Here is an 18,062-nt window from a genome sequence, read left to right as displayed (position 1 = left end):
CAGGGTGCCTATAAGGGACTAGCTGAAAAAGTGATCTTACTTGGAATTGCAGATGTGCGGACATGAATACACTTGTACCTTGTGCATCATGAATAAATTTGTCGATTATTTGTCAAAAGTACATCCTGAGTCGCATTTAGAAACTGGTCACCCACAAACTGAAGGTTTTGAAATAGTGTACAAATCAAAAAGTTGCCAAATGATTTTGTGCAAAGAACTATCAAACCCTGCCCAGCCATAAAAATCAGCAAGCAGTGAGTCTGACTGCACAACTGTGCAACATGAGATCCCTCACTCATGTATAACAGCTAACCTTGCTGCTTAGTGCTAGATGGTGACGTACAGTAGGCTTGATTCATCATAAATCACCTTGTCAGGGTAGGGTGTCCCTGTCATTTGAGGTCAAGCTAGGGGGCAAGTTGCTACATGAATTTTCCCTTGACAAGCATACACATACACCCAGATCATGCCCTTTTTCAGCATCAGACATTGGGAGCAGGGTAGAAGGTTGGAATGTACTGGTACATGTACTGGTACATTATATCCTTGACTGTTTAAAAGTAAGTTTGAAGTCTACAACAAAGTTAACTTCCCAAAGTGCCAGGAACTTAACTAGTTATGAAACAAAAGTATGCAATGGCAAGAATCTCTCCATGAAGAGATTGTCAAAGTTATTGCAATATATCATTTATATATAATGTCATTGGAAATATAATTACCCCACCAAAGAGGGTTTTGGTTGTTGTTTGTTTGTTTGCTTGCTTGTTTTTGTGTATAATGCAAAATAACTCAAAAGCTACATGTATGAACAGATTAGGAATAAATTTCGAGGAAAAGTTGATAATGATACAAGGAACAAAAGATGGAATTTTGGTGGTGATTTGGATCACCATCTGGAGATTCAGGAAATGTTTTGATTTTTTTTAAAGGATTTTTAATCACTGGAAAATAGAGTCAACAAATGAGGGAATTTCAGCTGCGTGTATTTTAGGTGTGCATATATATGCACACCTAAAATAATCTAGAGATGGGGCAGGAAGCTAAGGTAGAAACACTACATTTGTAGGAAAGGATTCTTTATCACTGGGAAATAGGACCATTTTTAGCATTTTTATCTCTGCCACGGAAGGTGGTTACAATGTTACATTTTCATTGGCAATTGTTTGTTTGTTTGTTTACAAGTTTGTTTCCCTGTGTGCAAAATAACTCAAAAAGTTGTGGACGGATTTAGATGAAACTTGCAGGAAAAGTTGAGAATGACACAAGGAACAGATGACTGAATTTTGGTAGTGATCCGGGAATTTTTTTTTTGATTTTTGTATGGATTGTCTATCTTTTTGCAGATTGGGTCAATGAACTTGGGAGTTTTAAGCTGCACGTATTTGAGATTTGCACATTATTTACTATTTAAAGCGCGTGCTCTGCTCGGGCGAGGTGTCGTGCAGCTGGAAGCTGATGATGTAAACAAAAGATTTCTATATTGGGAAATTGGACAATTTTCAGTATGTGTGTATGGGTGGAAATTAGCTGCTTTGCAGAGGTCTGCACTCTCTCTGAGTGCTTTTCTAGTCGATATGAGCAGTCATATGAAGTAGTAATGACTATATTCATCCTCTACTGAGTTCAGGGCATACACCTAAGTCAATGGCCTCATACTGCTTGTGTCTACAACATGGTGTCATCACACAATTCTACGGGGCACTCAAGAGAAATTTTGTGATTTCTGCAGAAGCACACATGAACTTGGCACTCTACCCTAGGCATGTTAACCCAAACATAAACTTAAAGATTGGTAAAGGTAACAACCATTTACACTTAATTGTGAAAGTCTCTGTGGGAGAACCAAACAGTTTGACCCACAACATATTTCATGTACACATGTATTCTAAATTATCTCCAACTCACCCTTTGAGAGACATCAAGTAAAATATGAGACAAACAAGACAGTATTCCAAACTACAACGTAGTTGACAGAAAATCTTGGGACTATTCTATCTAAGTTTTGTGCAATTGATAACAATTAAAACTACTAACAGAGTGGGGGAAATGAACTAAATAAAGAGCAACATACATGTACTGACATCTTTGCTCATTAAGCTGTATCAAATCTCAGCAGTCTTCAGCTGTCATACTATACCAATGTAAATATTGAAATGAACTGATATCCTTCTTTTGGCATCTAGACAAAATCTTTGAACTTGACCTTCAACCATGCCATAACAACCGACACACAATATAACTACGGTAATCTGACATCCTGCAGTCACATCAGCACATTATACCAACTATACATCATGGTCATCATATTGTCATACTCTGTCCATGTTACCTTTCATAAAATAGCATGAAATATTTCTTAAATATTTATTGTAGAAATAGACAATTATGAGACAGTGATGTGCCAAGAATCCTAGAATCCAATTTATGTCTTGTGTCTGTTGCATCCATGTTACTACACAACAAATGGCTGAATGAGTCGCATCAGTCGGCAGGAATTATGATATCAAGTACTTCTGAATTATTTGAAACCAGGAGGCATAGCCGAGTGGGTTCGGATAATTCAGCGGCACTTATTCAGAGGAACTTAACCATTAAATTGCTCCAAACACAATACATTATGGTAATTGGTATTTCACACAAACAAATGTCTTTTTACGTTTAGAATTTGCATGCTACACCAGCAGAGTTCCATGAAGAATTGTTGTCTCTTTTAATCAAGTCTTTTCTTTCCATCAAAATACAAATGACTCATGCTGGACAAAAAAAAAGAAGACATTTGGTATTAATCCTACTGAGTTGTAAAGCTGTAGTCCCCTGTTGCAAGATCTCTTTCTCTTCTAAATCTCATCCAAGACTTCATAATACATACTATATGAATACAATTTTATATATATTGTAACGAGCCAACCTCGTTACGGTCCTCTACTAGTATAGAAACGGTTGCTGTATTGCACTTTGCATTCAGCAACTTCTTACATTCTTTAAGGCATTGAAGAATGTAGGGAATACCCGTTTGTTATGAACTGACGGCCAGGAATATTTTAATAATTGAAGGATTTAGTATGTGTAGCGAATATCTGAGTGGTAACTTACCCCATGTGACAGAAATATGAAGGAATATGGAGTTTGAAGACGATGTTAAGTCCTTTACGAAGGATCCAAAACATTGCCGATAGATGCACGTACCGCGTAGTGTTCATTCAGGGTTGTAGACCTTCCCTCGTTCGTTATCATCGATACTTTGGCCATTCATTTTAATTCATATCCAAAATTCCCTAAATTCACCATATCTGAGAAAAATAAGTTGCAATTACTGATACATGAACTAGCGTTTGGTGATAGAAGTGAATTTTATTATTCTTCGGAAGCTAACTCGCAAATTGATGCAAGTTTGAATGCGAGCTTTGGCTTCGCATCGCTGTGATGACGTAGCCACGTCAGCATGTGATTTGGATCCTCCGTGTGTGAAAATTACTGCTATTTTGTCGATTCTGGTCAATATTAGAGAAATTTGGTTTATTATTTGTATCTGGTCATTTGGTAAATAACTCACAGTTTATTGTAACACGGATCCTATACTATGGAAAGTGATATTTGTCGAGATAATATAAAATTTGCGACGTCAAACTAGCACAAAATCTACGGAGGATACAAGTTCAGCGCTTAGCGCTCACCATAGCTTCCTCCGCGTAGTGTTTCCTGCGACGTCCGCATTACGAGTATATAAGTAGGAGAAATTTTTAGATCAGGAGGAGACTCCCGGAGTCCTGCTCCAGGTAACGAGCTACTCTCTGCTCACTCCTCAACACACTACTTTCTTTCTTCCTCCCCCCTCCCCTTTAATATGTAGAGGAGACTCTTGGAGTTCTACTCCAAGTATCGAGCATCTGCTCACTCCTCTACATCTCAACTACACCCCCCCCCCCCTTATGTCCCCATGTAAAATTTCAACATATATTTTGGGATCTTTCGGCAAATTCAAAAAGAGTTAGAGACATGCTTTGTATTAGTTTCATGAGATGTCATGTTAGGGATTCTGGCGAGTCAGAAACTAAGGGGAAATAGAAGAACTTATTCACACGTACAATCAAACGAAATGTATGCATGGTTCGGTATTAGAATTTACGAATTGGCTTAGGCATGCATTAATAAATGAGTATGTAACAGTGGCGATTTTGAAATGTTGTAAATGAAAGATTAACTTTGATTTTTGTTTTTGTTGAACCTGAAATCTGAGTACTACAACCTTGTGTCTTTCTTTGTTTCTGTGTACGACTCACTTGACTTAGTTTCTATTTTCACACACCACACAACCCATACACATCTACTACTACTACACATCTACATACACACACACATACACACACACACACACACACACACACACACACTACACATATATTCCTCTCCTTTAACATTCCATCTTCCCTCCTCGGTCATATACTTTGACCAAAGAACTCATCCCCACCGAGACTATTAGTTTCCGAAAGGTCGATTAACTCTGTATATGTTTTTACCGCTCGGACATTTGGGCTTAACACCTCGCCCACGGAGTTGATCAATCTTTCTGGAAAACACACAGCATCTACACTAGTAACTCTCGGTCACTATATTCTGTGGTAGTGGCGACAGTGCGCCCTCGACGAAGATCAAACAACAAACAACTCAGAAGGGCGATACACACAACAAACAACGACTCCTTAAAAAGCCATCTAAAGCCCGCCACAATATGTATGAATATAATATACATGTGTGAGAACAGAGTGCTGCAAATTGTGAGCTGTAACTATGACTATAGTGGTGAAAAACTAGAATGTACTTTTGAAATCCTATAAATCTTAGTTTACACTATACAAAAAAAAAACAGTTGAAGCAGACCTGCTTTCCTATTTTTTCCCTTGTCAACTGATTGTATCTCAAAGCATTTAGATAAATTCTCAAGGAGATTCAGTACCGCTGTGCATACTGTATTAAGAGGTAGACCTCAGCATTTTGTTTTCAACAACTCCATTTTGAAGGGCTGTGGGCAGTATAGAGTTGGTACAAGTTTACTTCAATATAGATCTTTACACAAGATTTAAACTCCTGTAGATGAGTACATTTGTTGGCTTGTTTCCCGGTCCCCCCAAATGGAATCAGAGGGACCGCATGTGTGTTCCCTAAATCTCCAGTGAAGGGATACTTGTTGTGGAACCAAATCCAGCCTAAGAATTGTGAAAAAGGGCTGGGGGTGTCTTTTACTTTTCATCCTGAGATTACATGCAAAGACTTTTCATCCTGAGATTACATGCAAAGAGTTGTTTATTTTTTTCTCTCTCTTTCCCTTTGGACTCTGAGAAATTCATGTCATACAATTTTCTTCTTCTTTTTTTTTTTTTTTTACCACAAGTTTTGAGTACCGGGTATTAGTATCCCATTTTGAACACAAAAAGAAACTTCTCCAATACACTGTTGTAATGACAGCTTACCTGAGAAAGGGGGGGGGGGGGTTGAATTTGAGCAGTGTTCCAGATTTAGGGAGTCTCCAAGGCGGGAAAAACCTGCAAAAACTTCGCATGGGGGGGGGGGGGTGCTTTTAAAGGGAGGGAACAAGCATATGCGCACCCTAAGGCTGCGTTCACATAGAAGTATACTATTCGGGTATTCGGGCTCGTTTTTCGAGGGCACGCGAATAGCTTGAATCGAACGATAGGATTTCCTCACACCGGTTCACATACATGTAGGAGGGCACTATTCGAAAAGTATAGTAAAGTGGGAATCGAGCTTGTTCGATTTTCTTGCAGCGTATACCGTCTCTCGTTTATGAAATAATGACACTTTTGGTCTGGATTTGCCCTTTAGCAAAAATAAGCATGTAGACTGACATTCTGATGCAGTTTAGAAATTGTTAATACGATTTGCTGGGATGTAGGAGGAAGAAATTCTCACTGCATGGGATGGTGAGTTGACGGTGCGGGTGATGGTGTACTCGGTGCCCGAATAACGAATAGCGAATAGCGAATAGCGAATACAGAGACTCCAACCCAAAGCACCTCCTGATCTGGAGATTCTCCCGCCTGAAACCCCTAGCAAACGGGAGACTCCAACTTGATGTGTGCGAAGTTCCTAGGGTTCTAGATGCTCTCTTGTGCTATCTAACGCTTTTTTTTTTTCAACATACGATAGAAATAAGTAAGAAATCCTTTCCAACGGGAGACAAAGAGCCAGGGCGGGAGAAATTAAATCTCAAAAGGGAAAACGGGAGATTTTGCAAAAATGGGTTTTCGGCGGGAGATCTCCCGTCGAAAACGGGAGAGTTGGAGTCTCTGCGAATAGCAAATACCGAATACTTCTATGTGAACGCAGCCTAAATAACACCGAGTGTGAGAGGGGGTGGGGGTGGGGCCTGCTTTTTCTGCCAGTCAACAGATGCATCCTGAATCTGCCTCAGGATGACATAATCCCTGCTGTACTACATTGTACGTTGGCTTTTGAGTACATACAATGTAGGATTGTGGCATTGTGTGGGTTTGTGTACCATGGTAACCAACATTTGTGCCAAGTAATCGGGCACATTCACTAATTACCAACAGAACTGGAGTGATAGTTTTTAAGTTTACATCTCTTTATTCACTCTACAGGGAATTGACATTGCATTGTGAATCATACCACGACCACATTTTCATCAAAGTTTTATTTTTTTGCCAAAGCAGACAAACACGGTACACGATGGGAAATAATTCATGAATCTTGATTGTGTATGAAGGGTTAAACAAAGTTTACAAGCAATTCGAGGAAGATAAAAAAAAATGCACTATAAATTTATGGAAAATTGACTTTGCATTGTGGATCATGAATGGTCAAAATTTTCACTATAATTTAATTCTCACACACACATGTAAAAAAAGGATAACTCCTGAACATTTTCAAGCACTGGAGAGACATTAGCAGAGGTGATAACACAGTACCCGCTACTCTCCACTTAATCCGAGGAGTGTCGGGCAAAGCATTTCTTATCCAATTAAGCAGAGTACCAGGTACCCGATTCTTTCGTATCACAGGCACAACACGTCATGCACCTACAGTATCTGTATCTGTGCAGAGTAAAGAATGGTCAAGACTACGCACCACATTGTCTGGGATGACATGTCCTGGGAGGTACTTCTCATTGATGTGTGTCTCATTGATGATCTCCGTCAACTTTTTGCCATTCACCATCTCCTCAAAGACCCACATCGTGACCTCGTCCTGGAACTCGGGATGCCTCTTGGCATTCTTTCCGACGATTCTCGCAATCGCAGACCCCCTGGCGACAATAAAAAAAATAATAATAATAAGACAATGTACAGCCTATCATAGTTTTTATAAATCCAATGAATAAATCTGCATTCTCTCAGTCTCACTTTTCCATTCAAGACAAGTAAATTATATGAATTTTGTGCAAGTCTTCTGTCTACAGTTCCATGGACAACACTGAACAGTCCTCAGAGGCAGCTTGGAAATAACATCCTGGGCGCGTGGGCCTATTCATCTGGATTTGTTTTTCTTTTTTGACCAGCAAAGTTTACAAAATGACACCATTTATAATAGAATCACTGAGGAAACTTCAAATTCGCCGCGCCGCTCACGCACGCAGGTGCATAGACGGGACGTTTTCCCCACCCGTGGCTCAAGGCATGACTGTACAGGGACACCGGCGGCGCACAGCCAGTGAGTCTTGCATCTCTCATCTTTACCCTCCGCCCGAGTCCAAGCTCCGTGTCTGAAAATGATACTTACCAATTACCGGAGCCTACGATACAAACTTTCTTCGGAGCTGCTGTTGCCATATTAATGCCACTGTTTCTACAGGAGGTGTATATTGGGACAGGATGGCTTCTCAACCACAGTGCAGCTTTTCGATGCAAAGCCAAAGGAGGAGCAAGTTTAGGTAAACAACGAAGTATCGCTGGGCCGGGGAGATGCCGTAGATGAGACAGCATCGAGCCTGTGGTGGTCGTTTATCCCTAGCGTAGAGCATGCATGCAGTGCCAGCCGCATTGCACATGGACTTCGCTCGCGATTGGCAAGCGGCCAAGGTGGCACACTATAGCCTCTAATCAAGGTGTTCTGGGTAAATTTATTTTCGCGTTCAATCATGATGGAATTAATGATTGAACGCGAAAAATAAGTCTATATCAGAACTTATTTTTTTTCGCGTTCATGGTCGAGAAGACATAAAAAGATGTGTACAGTCCCGCGGACAGCATTTTATGCAAATATGACAGGATATACTAGTAAAGGGACTGTACAGTACTGGCGTAGTGGTTGACGTGAGGATTCAGCTTGTAACATATTACTTGCTAGATATTTAGATAGCAAATATAACTCTCTGAAGTGTTAAAGAGCATAATCACTATTATTACAATTCTAAGGGGAATCGAAAGTTTATTTGATGAAAATCGGTTTTGAAATGACTGGCTCTGTATACAAACGACGGGGAAAGATAGGAGGAACGATGTAAATCAACGGAAATGATAAAAAAGATGAGCGAGTACTAGTATACAGCAGGCCCCAATATGGAATTGTGAATGAATGTTTATTTTAAAAAAAAAAGACTGTAATCAAATTAACAAAAACGATTTTCATTGCACTACAATATTTCTGCCATTCTGACAAAAAAATCATCAACAACAACAAAAACAGCAACAACTATTTGAGTACATTTCGTTCTGACGAAGGTTCGTCGATCCAAAATGAAATAAGGTTCTTTATTCCGAAGGTTCGTTAATCTGAAAATGAAATGAAGTTCATTACTCCGAAGGCTCGTAAATCCAAAGATGTATACAAGGTTCGTAATTCTGCAGGTTCGTTATACGCTATTGTTACGCACTGCGTCTGTTCGCTTTCGAATTAACGAACCTTCGCTATGATAACGTCACAAAATAATGTTCGGAATAACGAACTCTTTTTCTTCTGTTTTTTTCGAGGTCCTGGGGAATTTTTCTGCATTTCGGAATAACGAACCTTCGAAATAACGCCACAAAATATTCGGATTAACAAACCATTTTTCATTTATATCGGATTAACGATCCTCGAGGTCCTGAAGAATTTTTGCGCATTTCGGCATAGCGAACCTTATCGCAGTTTCATTTTCCGATAAAACGAACCTTCGGAATACGAACATTAACGAGGAAAGGTTGGAACCGACATCTCACTGGTCACGTTGCTGACGTATATCCAAGAAGGGTGCAAGCCATCAGAATCAGCATATATAAGTCATAACAAAATTAATAGTCATCCAACTTTGTATTAGTTCTGTCAAAACCTACTATTTTACTATTTTACTACATTGTGCTTTTGATTCGGTATTTGTCACTAAGAACACAAGCGGGCAGGGGGAACTTGTTTGTTTTATTTTGTTTTGTTATGTTGTTTTGTTTAGTTTTGTTTTTTCTTTTCTTTTAGAAGGGGGTGTATAAGACTATATAGGCTGATGGAGTGAAGGGTCCGGGCAGAACCCTCGGGAATCAACTATTTTTCCCTTTTTTTCCATGTCGTTCTTGTCTTCTTCTTTTTTTTTTTCTTTTTCTTTTTAAAATGGGGGCTGCTGCCCCCATCCCAATGTCTCGTAGCAGTAGCATTTCTGTTGGAAATGAAACGAACTGAATAATATTATTGATTTTCAGCTCATCTTTTCTTTTGTTTCATGTGACAAAATGATTTAGAATAATGAAGAAGTAGGCCTGGAAGAATGAGTAACGAATGAACAACGAAAGAAACAAACTGTAATCCCAATAAACAGGTAATTGTTGTTGTTTTATTGTTTATTTAGTCTTCAAAGGCGTCATTGTGAATAAATTTACGGTAATACTAAATACTGAGTACACTGTATACTGGTACAGGTATTGACCGATTCGGGTTCGTTGAGGGCAGCAGACATTTTACGGCACAGGGCGCAGCCATAGTGGGTGTATCAGCCGACCCCCCCCCCCCCCCCCCCCCCCCCCTGCTCTCCCCCACCCCGGGGCAACATGTTTATCACGCACTTGTAACAAAGGTTCGCGCACTAGCAAGCATTCGCGCACTCAGTACGAGACGCCCATTGGCTAAAGCAGTTTTTCATTCTGCGCGCGTGCTAACGTAGGGAGGGGGGTGGGGGAGTGCGGAGGGGGGTTCGGCTGATACACCCACTATGGCTGCGCCCATGCCAAAAATACACATAGCGCGTCACAGAATCGGTTTATAAATCTTAGGAAATAGCCTTTGCAAAAGTCGCTCACAGGCAAGAAAGGGAGCACGGGTCGTCACGCGGGATATGCACATACATGGATGGCATCGAGAGCCAAGGCGTATTTTCTATAATATAGCGAGAGGTAAAAAAAAAAAAAATCAGCGTGAAGGCCTTTGAAAAGAGCTAAACAGGAAAAGACCTTGTATCTTTTTTTTTGGACTAAGACTCTCTTTTATCATTGTTAGATGCAGGAATCAATAATGATCAGATCAGAAGTCAGAACTATAAGATAAGACAGAATGGAACTGTTTATAATACACTGTACACGATCCACATTTTTTTTTCCACATTGCTGCGATAGTTTATAGTGTAATCATATTGATTGAGGCGATGTCATAACATTTATGTACCTCCTTAATTGTCGTCACCGTATAGCACATCTCACACTGATTGCGCGTACGCGAGGCCTTATTATTTCCTGTTCATGAAAACTCCCTGTTTTGACGCAAAATCATAAGAAAAGAAGAATTGTGCACATAAAATCATCTGAAAATGGAAATAACCAATTGATAATTCATGCATTTGGAAGGTATGCTTATTGCTAGATTGTCGATCAAAAGCAATTATTGTTCAGAATTTAATTTATAGGGAAAATACTGATGAGAGAGACAATATATAGGTGAAGAAATCTTCTCTTCTGTATAGTGTCATAATGTCGTTGCCACAAGAATTTAGTATCACATCAAAATAATATGGTGAAAACCGGATTGGTATGTGGATATCTCAAAAATTCAGTGACTTTTTTGTTGTTCTTGTCAAAATGCAGCGGTTCTCAAATTTCTTTGTCTAGTGATTTAACTCTGTTTACTGGGGCGAAATTACACGGAAACAATGAGGAATCGAATAAAAAGTTAAGTTAGCCTATCTTATGGTTGAACAATGGAGGAGAGAGGTTTTAGGAGCTGATCGTCTATCTGTCTGAAAATTGATCGTGAAATATGAATCCTCTCCTGAATGAATGAAAGCAAGAGATCATAAAGCAGATGGATGAAGACAGTGATATGACAGATTGTTATCTGTTGGTTGTCTCCCTCTATGGTTCGAATCCCACTGGTTCCCTTTTCCAACATGTTTAACAAAAATACAAATCAGCAGTTGCGATCTTTACATCATACATTAATTTGTACAGAGGGAGACAACAACGTGATTAAAAAAAAAAATGCGTCATGAGGAATCGTTGATATTTTGCTATAAAGGCGTTATTCCTTTGATAAGTGTCATTGCTAATGGCTTGTCTCTGAATTTAGACAGAAAAATCTGTCTGCCGGAAGAGGTTTTTTTATCATTTTTGTCACATTTTTTTTACTCTCCTCCGTAGAGGGGATTTCGTGATGCGAAACGTATACTCCTCGGAACGTCTACCCCGACAATTCAAGTTACAGACCGATCTTTTGGTCAAGTTTCTGACCAACCATGCGAGGCAAATCATTATGTGGCCATCCACTTCCCCAATGATAATTCAACAGCTAAGACTTCTACTGTTCAGTTCGTTTGACTTTACTCATTTAAAAAACAAAACAAAACATAAAAAACTGACTTGAATACCGTGTAAAATCGCGTATAACTATAATAAGACAAAAGGACATCAGTTAAAAACTGACTTGAATACGGTGTAAATTTGCGTATAACTAATTAAGACAAAAGGACATCAGTCCAAATAATAATTATATTTACAATAATAAGGTCTTGTTTACCCATACAAAATAGCCTATTCAATGTAATTGCCACTGCTCTACAAGAGGGCCCTGCTATTATAATTACCCTAGCGTTGCTAGATATATACCCATTAAGTACACCTGGATCGAGAGGGACATAGTAGTGGGCAAAAGCATCTTGTCCAAGGACGAAAGCACTGGGCGGGATTGGAACTCGGGTACTCCATTGGGAGTCGAGAGTCTTATCCACATACCGTAATGCTATACAGCATGACTGATTGTTACCAATAACCACCCGTTATAGTGCTTAACCTTTTCAACCATTGCTATATAATAGTCATAAGGGCTTTTTACACTTGTGTTTCTTAACCCCGGACTTTCTCTGACCCAGGACTATCGTTAGTCCCGTACCAATTTTTTCAGCTTTTTACACTCGCCAATTAGTCCCGTACTATCTCTTGTCCGGGGCTAAGGAGAAAACTGACCTTTTTACACTCGTATTTCTTAGCCCCGGACTTTCCAAACCACATGAATATTCATAATTACGCTGTGTACTGTACACGTACACGCACGCACCGGCAGCACTTGATTACCTCGTTTCTGATTGGTCAGTGAGGGTCGGACTTCGTCTCCGTCGCTTAGCCCAGGATTATTTTTTCGTTCTGTTTACACTCACTTGCTTGGCACCGCAATTGCGGTGCTAGCACCGCAATTGCGGTGCTAACCCCTGCTATTTTGCAGGGCCAGATAGTACCGTACTATCGGTGGGGCTAGCCCACTTTGGCAAAAACGAGTGTAAACAGAAAGTGGGCTAAGGATAGTCCCGTACCAACGGTGGGGCTAAGCCCCCCCCCCCCCCCCCCTTAGCCCCACCGTTGGTCCGGGGCTAAGCAAAATTTTACAAGTGTTTATAAAAAGCCCTATATTGTGCCAAGAGTACTAGTATATGAACAATTGGTACACCTACTCTTTAAAAACAATCGAGTGAGATTTTTTATTCTTGAAGGAGCAAACAACAGAAAAGAGAGAATTTAGAGTGAAGAAATTGGAGTGAATTTGAGTGAAAATGTTTATTTTCACTCAACATTCACTCAAATTTTAATCTAAATTCACTCTCCTTTAATTGTTATTCACTCCTTCAAGAATGAATATTTTCACTCGAATTTTTTTTAGAGAGTACCATTTCCGAAATTTGACCAGGTAATAAGCTGTTCTATTTTACCTTGTTTGTCTGTTTTATTATCACATATGAATAAAAATTTATCTTCGAGGTTGAAGAATGACCGTCTGAGCGTCAGTAATCTATAGATGGTGGTATGGTGCTTTTACATCTCCGAACCACAGAACTCAACTTTGATCTGTGATTCGAACACGTTGCATGGTTTTCTCAAACTGTTTTCACTCCAGGATGGTGTTCCCGTTTGTTTTGGACTTCTTTGTCGAAATTATACATCAGTCGATCTACTAAATACTGTAGTTTGTGTGTGTTCGCTGCCCTGCTCATGATACAATTTCGGTGCGATCACACATGAAGAAAGACCGTCCGAGCGTCAATAGATGGCGCTATGGTGCTTTATTTATTCGAACCAGAGATCTCTGATGATTGAAGTTGCCCAATGTTACAATGTACGATATCACCACGTCACGGAATTATAATATAACATAAATAAAATGTTCTTAGGGACAAAGCACTTAATCTTATTGAGTATACCAACGTTACGAGACAGTTTATCAGAGATGTTCCACATGAGTGTTCCATTTCATACTTTCATATAATATATTTATTCTGAGAAATTTGATACTTTCTTTTTGTTCCAATAATTATACCCTCCACCATGATATTTAAGTGTTGCATTGCATTTTTATGCTTCTCATTATCAAAATACGTAAAATTTGTCTTTTTCAAATTGAGTGATAGTCTATTACTCTTAAACCATTTAGATAGCTTCGGTATTTCAGTATTCTTAGGAGTGAATGAAAATCAGAATTGGAACAGAATACATTGGTGTCATCGGCAAACATGATATTGCAGTGACATGAGCTTGATATATCATTTATGTACACTAGAAATAGTAGCGGTCCTAAGTTGATATTATTATAATAATTGTATCCATGTTTTGATGAAACTTATGTGATTCAAAGTTCCTTGAAATGATTGCATTATGTACCCATGTAAGCGGTATGTATAGCTTTTTGATTACTTTATGTGGAAATAAAATCACTTGAATTGACTCCCTTTGTCTATCCCGGACCACGGACAAAAAAAAAAAAAAAAATGTTAGTAAAAATTGCACTGAAGATAATACAGTATTATTTAGCATGGTTTATGTTCATATTGATGATGATGATGATGATGATGCACGATGACGAAAGTGACAATGGTATTCAATTATGATAATGAAAGCGGAACTGATGATACTGAACAAACTATAAAGATGTAAGATGAACCGCTTTCATGATTCTCTTCAAAACCATGGCAGCAAATCTTATGATGTTGCAAGACATTATTTTCACGTATAACAAATGTTCTCACCCCATGCACCTTATATCTGTGGTGAAGTTTGGTTGAAACTTTGTAGTGAATACGTTTGCAAAACAAATTGATGATTCGCTTTGTATCTTTACACTTTCGTGCAATCAATATTCACACTTCAACTCATTGTTCTTACCAAAAAAAAAATCAGTTACAGCGTATCAGTGTAAGTCAAAATATCTTGCAATAAACACATGACGTAAATAGTGCCGCCTTCAATTTGGGGGGATGAATACAATTTCAGGGCGAACTTTAAAGGACAAGTTCACCTTCATAGACATGTGGGTTGAGTGAATGCAGCAATATTAGTAGAACACATCAGTGAGAGTTTGAGGAAAATCGGACAATCCGTTCAAAAGTTATGAATTTTTGAAGTTTCTGCTCACTCAAGTCTGGATGAGAAGACTACTATAACTTGTGATGTCACATGAGTACAACGATATAAAGAAAGAATAAAGAAAATTCAACATATTCTCACTTTTCTCGCATAACAAAATAAAGAACACTTGACTTCTCTCTTTCAGAAGGCAGGGGGAATAATATTACCCTTAACATATGTTAGTCTCAGTCGAAGAAATGTGCACTTAATTCAAAAAGTAAAGTTTTGTGAAATTCTCTTTTTATTTTCTTTATATGGTTGTACGCATATGACATCATACACTATAGTAGTCTTCTCATCCAGCAGTGACTATTTACGCAGATACTTTAAAAATTCATAACTTTTGAACGGATTGTCCGATTTTCCCCAAACTTTCACTGATATGATCTAATAATATTGCTGCATTCACTCAATCCACATGTACATGAAGGTATTTCATAATGCCTGAAAAGAGAAATGCTTAGAATCGACTCTCCCCAAATGGTAATGACAGTGATGAACATCATCATGATGTTTTTACCACGGTCGTGAAATAGAAATGGGTCATGAAAAAAAAGAAGAGAGAATTCAGTATATTTTGATTTTCTAGAATAATGAAAGATCGATTGAGTTATCTCTTTCAGAGAGCAATGGTATAAATATTGAATACATGTGTCAGCAACAAGACTAGGGCGATAGTGTGTATTTTCCGTTTTAAAAAAAGTAACATTCTAATCCCCCTTAGTATATCATGATATTTTGACATGATAGAGCTGTATTTTGCTTGTATTATGACATTCATGGGACGGCTGTATACAGTGCATGGTTTAAAGACTACCGTAGGAAGCAATATGTTTATTCAAATGGTCATAAGTCTCTTTTGAAAACGATTTCTTGTGGTGTCCCCCAGGGTTCCCTGCTTGGCCAGCTATTATTCATTTTGTACATAAACGACCTCCAAAATTCATCACAGATTCTTTCTTTCATAATCATTTACTGATGACAGAATTGTATTATTCTTTCACATCGCATTTCCAACACACTAATATACGTATACTAAACAATGAACTGAAACTTGTTCAGTCCTGGATCCACGCCAATAAGTTATCACTAAAATCAATATTGATAAGACGCATTATGCTGTTCAGCAACTCTCTGCACTCTGTTATGATCATGTTAAGATTACCAGGTCGATAGTATCAAGTTTCTCGGACTTTATATTGATGGTGATCCTGGAAAACCCACATTAACTATATAAATAAAATGTTGTCCAGAAACATAGGAACTTTTAACAAGCTGAAATTTTATTTTCCCACACATATACTACAAATAATTGTATACTCAACAATGATTTCCCCTTACCTCAACATATGGAATTCTAAAATGGGGTAATTCGTCCAGTTTTTTGCTTGATTCGCTTTTCCTTCTTCAAAAACGCGCTATTAAAATAGTCAATAACGCCGGGTATTTATTTTACACAAATCGATTTTTTTTTCTTCATAAGAATAACATTTTCAAATTGACTGATTTGGTGGACTATAATCCAGGCATTTTTATGTATAAATATTCCACGAACGATCTTCCTAAGCTCATAGAAATTCTTTTCTTTATTGTTCAGGACTATTCCGCTGTATACTATACTGCATGGTTGTTGTCATGTTAAATCAAACTTGAGCCCAGTTGTTTGCGATCTCAATTTCTGCCACAGTGTTCATAATTCTTCCTTCTCTATCAAACACATTGGGAACGCGGTAAAAGCTGGTATTTTTATTCTCACTGCACTGCAACTGGTTGTTGGATGTCTTTTTTTAAAATTTGATTTGCAGGTCCATGTGTTCTCTTCTCAATACTTCCCCGTCTCTTCTGAAGACACGAAATGTATAATTTTCTAATATTGTCTAAACCGTGCAATTGTCATTATACATTGACTCATATTGTTATTATTACCAGAATGACAACGGCTTATCCGCTCACCCAGCCCCGTGGCTTATCCGACCCCCAAACCTGCATTAGAGAAGAATTTACTATATCCCTGTATATTTTTTTCTTTTTTTTTTCTTAATTTTTTTCCTCTATAAATGTTTCGGTCATTTGCCGTACTGTGCTCCTCATCTCAATCTGTAGCTCGATTTTAATTGGGACCTACGCTCGACAAGCTTGCTTTTAAGTAGGTTCCTTCATATTCTTTAGCATTCATTCTCAGATTCCAACTTTCATAGCTCGACCACTATGCTTTATCTGTTTGCAGGTCTCCTAGCTGGATATCTTTTATTGCATTTTGTATAAATGCCTCCCAGCTGGATATCATGCATTGTATATTGTATATTATGCCACCTAGCTGGATATCATGTATTATTTAATTTTGTTATATTTGATGTATTTTTTCATCGAGAAATATGAAAATAAATTGAAATTGAAATTGAAATTGAAATATCATTGTAGGCCTATATCCTGCAGAACAGGCACGAAGTGACGCTGTCATGTTGTAGTCTTATAATCCAGCGATGATGGCATCGAAATCTTTACAAAAAATCATAACTTTTGAACGGATCATCCGATTTCCCTCAAAGTTCACTGTTGTGTGGTGCTAATTAGTATTACTGCATTCACTCCATCCACAAATATTTTGGGTATCTGATGAGTGACGACGATATATTTATGATAGTAAAATAGTCCAATCTTCGGTGTTGATAGTAGTGCTCAATCTTGCAGGGCGCCATAATTTTATGTCGATTTAGTGTACTTAGATAGTCACCCTGGAACTTACAAAAACAAGACATAGGCCTACCTGCGTACTAGTAAATGAAAGACAGAAAAGACACATAAACATGTACAATAAAGACATTTCAATATTATTTTGTCATTCAAAATCAATAACAATGTTCTCACACCAGTGCACTTCAAGTTTGACCACCTGGTACAGTGGTTTTTGACGTAAACTAACGAGTACTAGTAGTCCATTCTCTACTGCCTTTTCCCGGGAATTTTTGCTGTATGCATCCTCATCAATGATATCTCTGGCTGTGATTTCTTGTTAAGAAGATTAGATTATGAGGGACTTCGTCCACTATTCTCCAAATATTTACCGCATGGTGATAACACTAACACTAACAGCCTTCCCCCGCCTGCGATGTTGATGTACCGCTGTTACAAATGTATATCATGCTTTCCCGTTATTACTGGGAATGTACAAAGTTATTCAGCAGTCAGAAATTCCGTAATACACATTAGCGAAACTTTATCGGAAGTTACTTCCTTGTTTGT

At 38.4% G+C, this 18,062-nt stretch overlaps 1 protein-coding gene across 1 annotated transcript in view; it reads right to left on the bottom strand.

The window, feature by feature from the left end:
• The window catches only part of LOC139732191 (glycerol-3-phosphate dehydrogenase [NAD(+)], cytoplasmic-like), a 34,740-nt gene extending 26,775 nt beyond the window's left edge, over positions 1–7,965 (bottom strand). The window contains exons 1-2 of the mRNA XM_071643066.1: positions 7,759–7,965; positions 7,108–7,285 (exon numbers count right to left, since the gene is read on the bottom strand). Of these exons, the coding sequence (XP_071499167.1) occupies positions 7,108–7,285; positions 7,759–7,961 (381 nt within the window). The 5' untranslated portion in view covers positions 7,962–7,965. The remainder of the gene's footprint in view (positions 1–7,107; positions 7,286–7,758) is intronic.
• Positions 7,966–18,062: the final 10,097 nt, after the last annotated feature.

The sequence above is a fragment of the Diadema antillarum genome, unplaced genomic scaffold (genome assembly GCF_040938485.1).
Source record: "Diadema antillarum isolate AM-2024a unplaced genomic scaffold, OU_Dant_1.0 seq00000403_RagTag, whole genome shotgun sequence".
Taxonomy (NCBI): Eukaryota; Metazoa; Echinodermata; class Echinoidea; order Diadematoida; family Diadematidae; genus Diadema; species Diadema antillarum.
The sequence above is the reverse complement of the archived record's forward strand: the minus strand, read 5'-3'. Positions and strand labels throughout refer to the sequence as shown.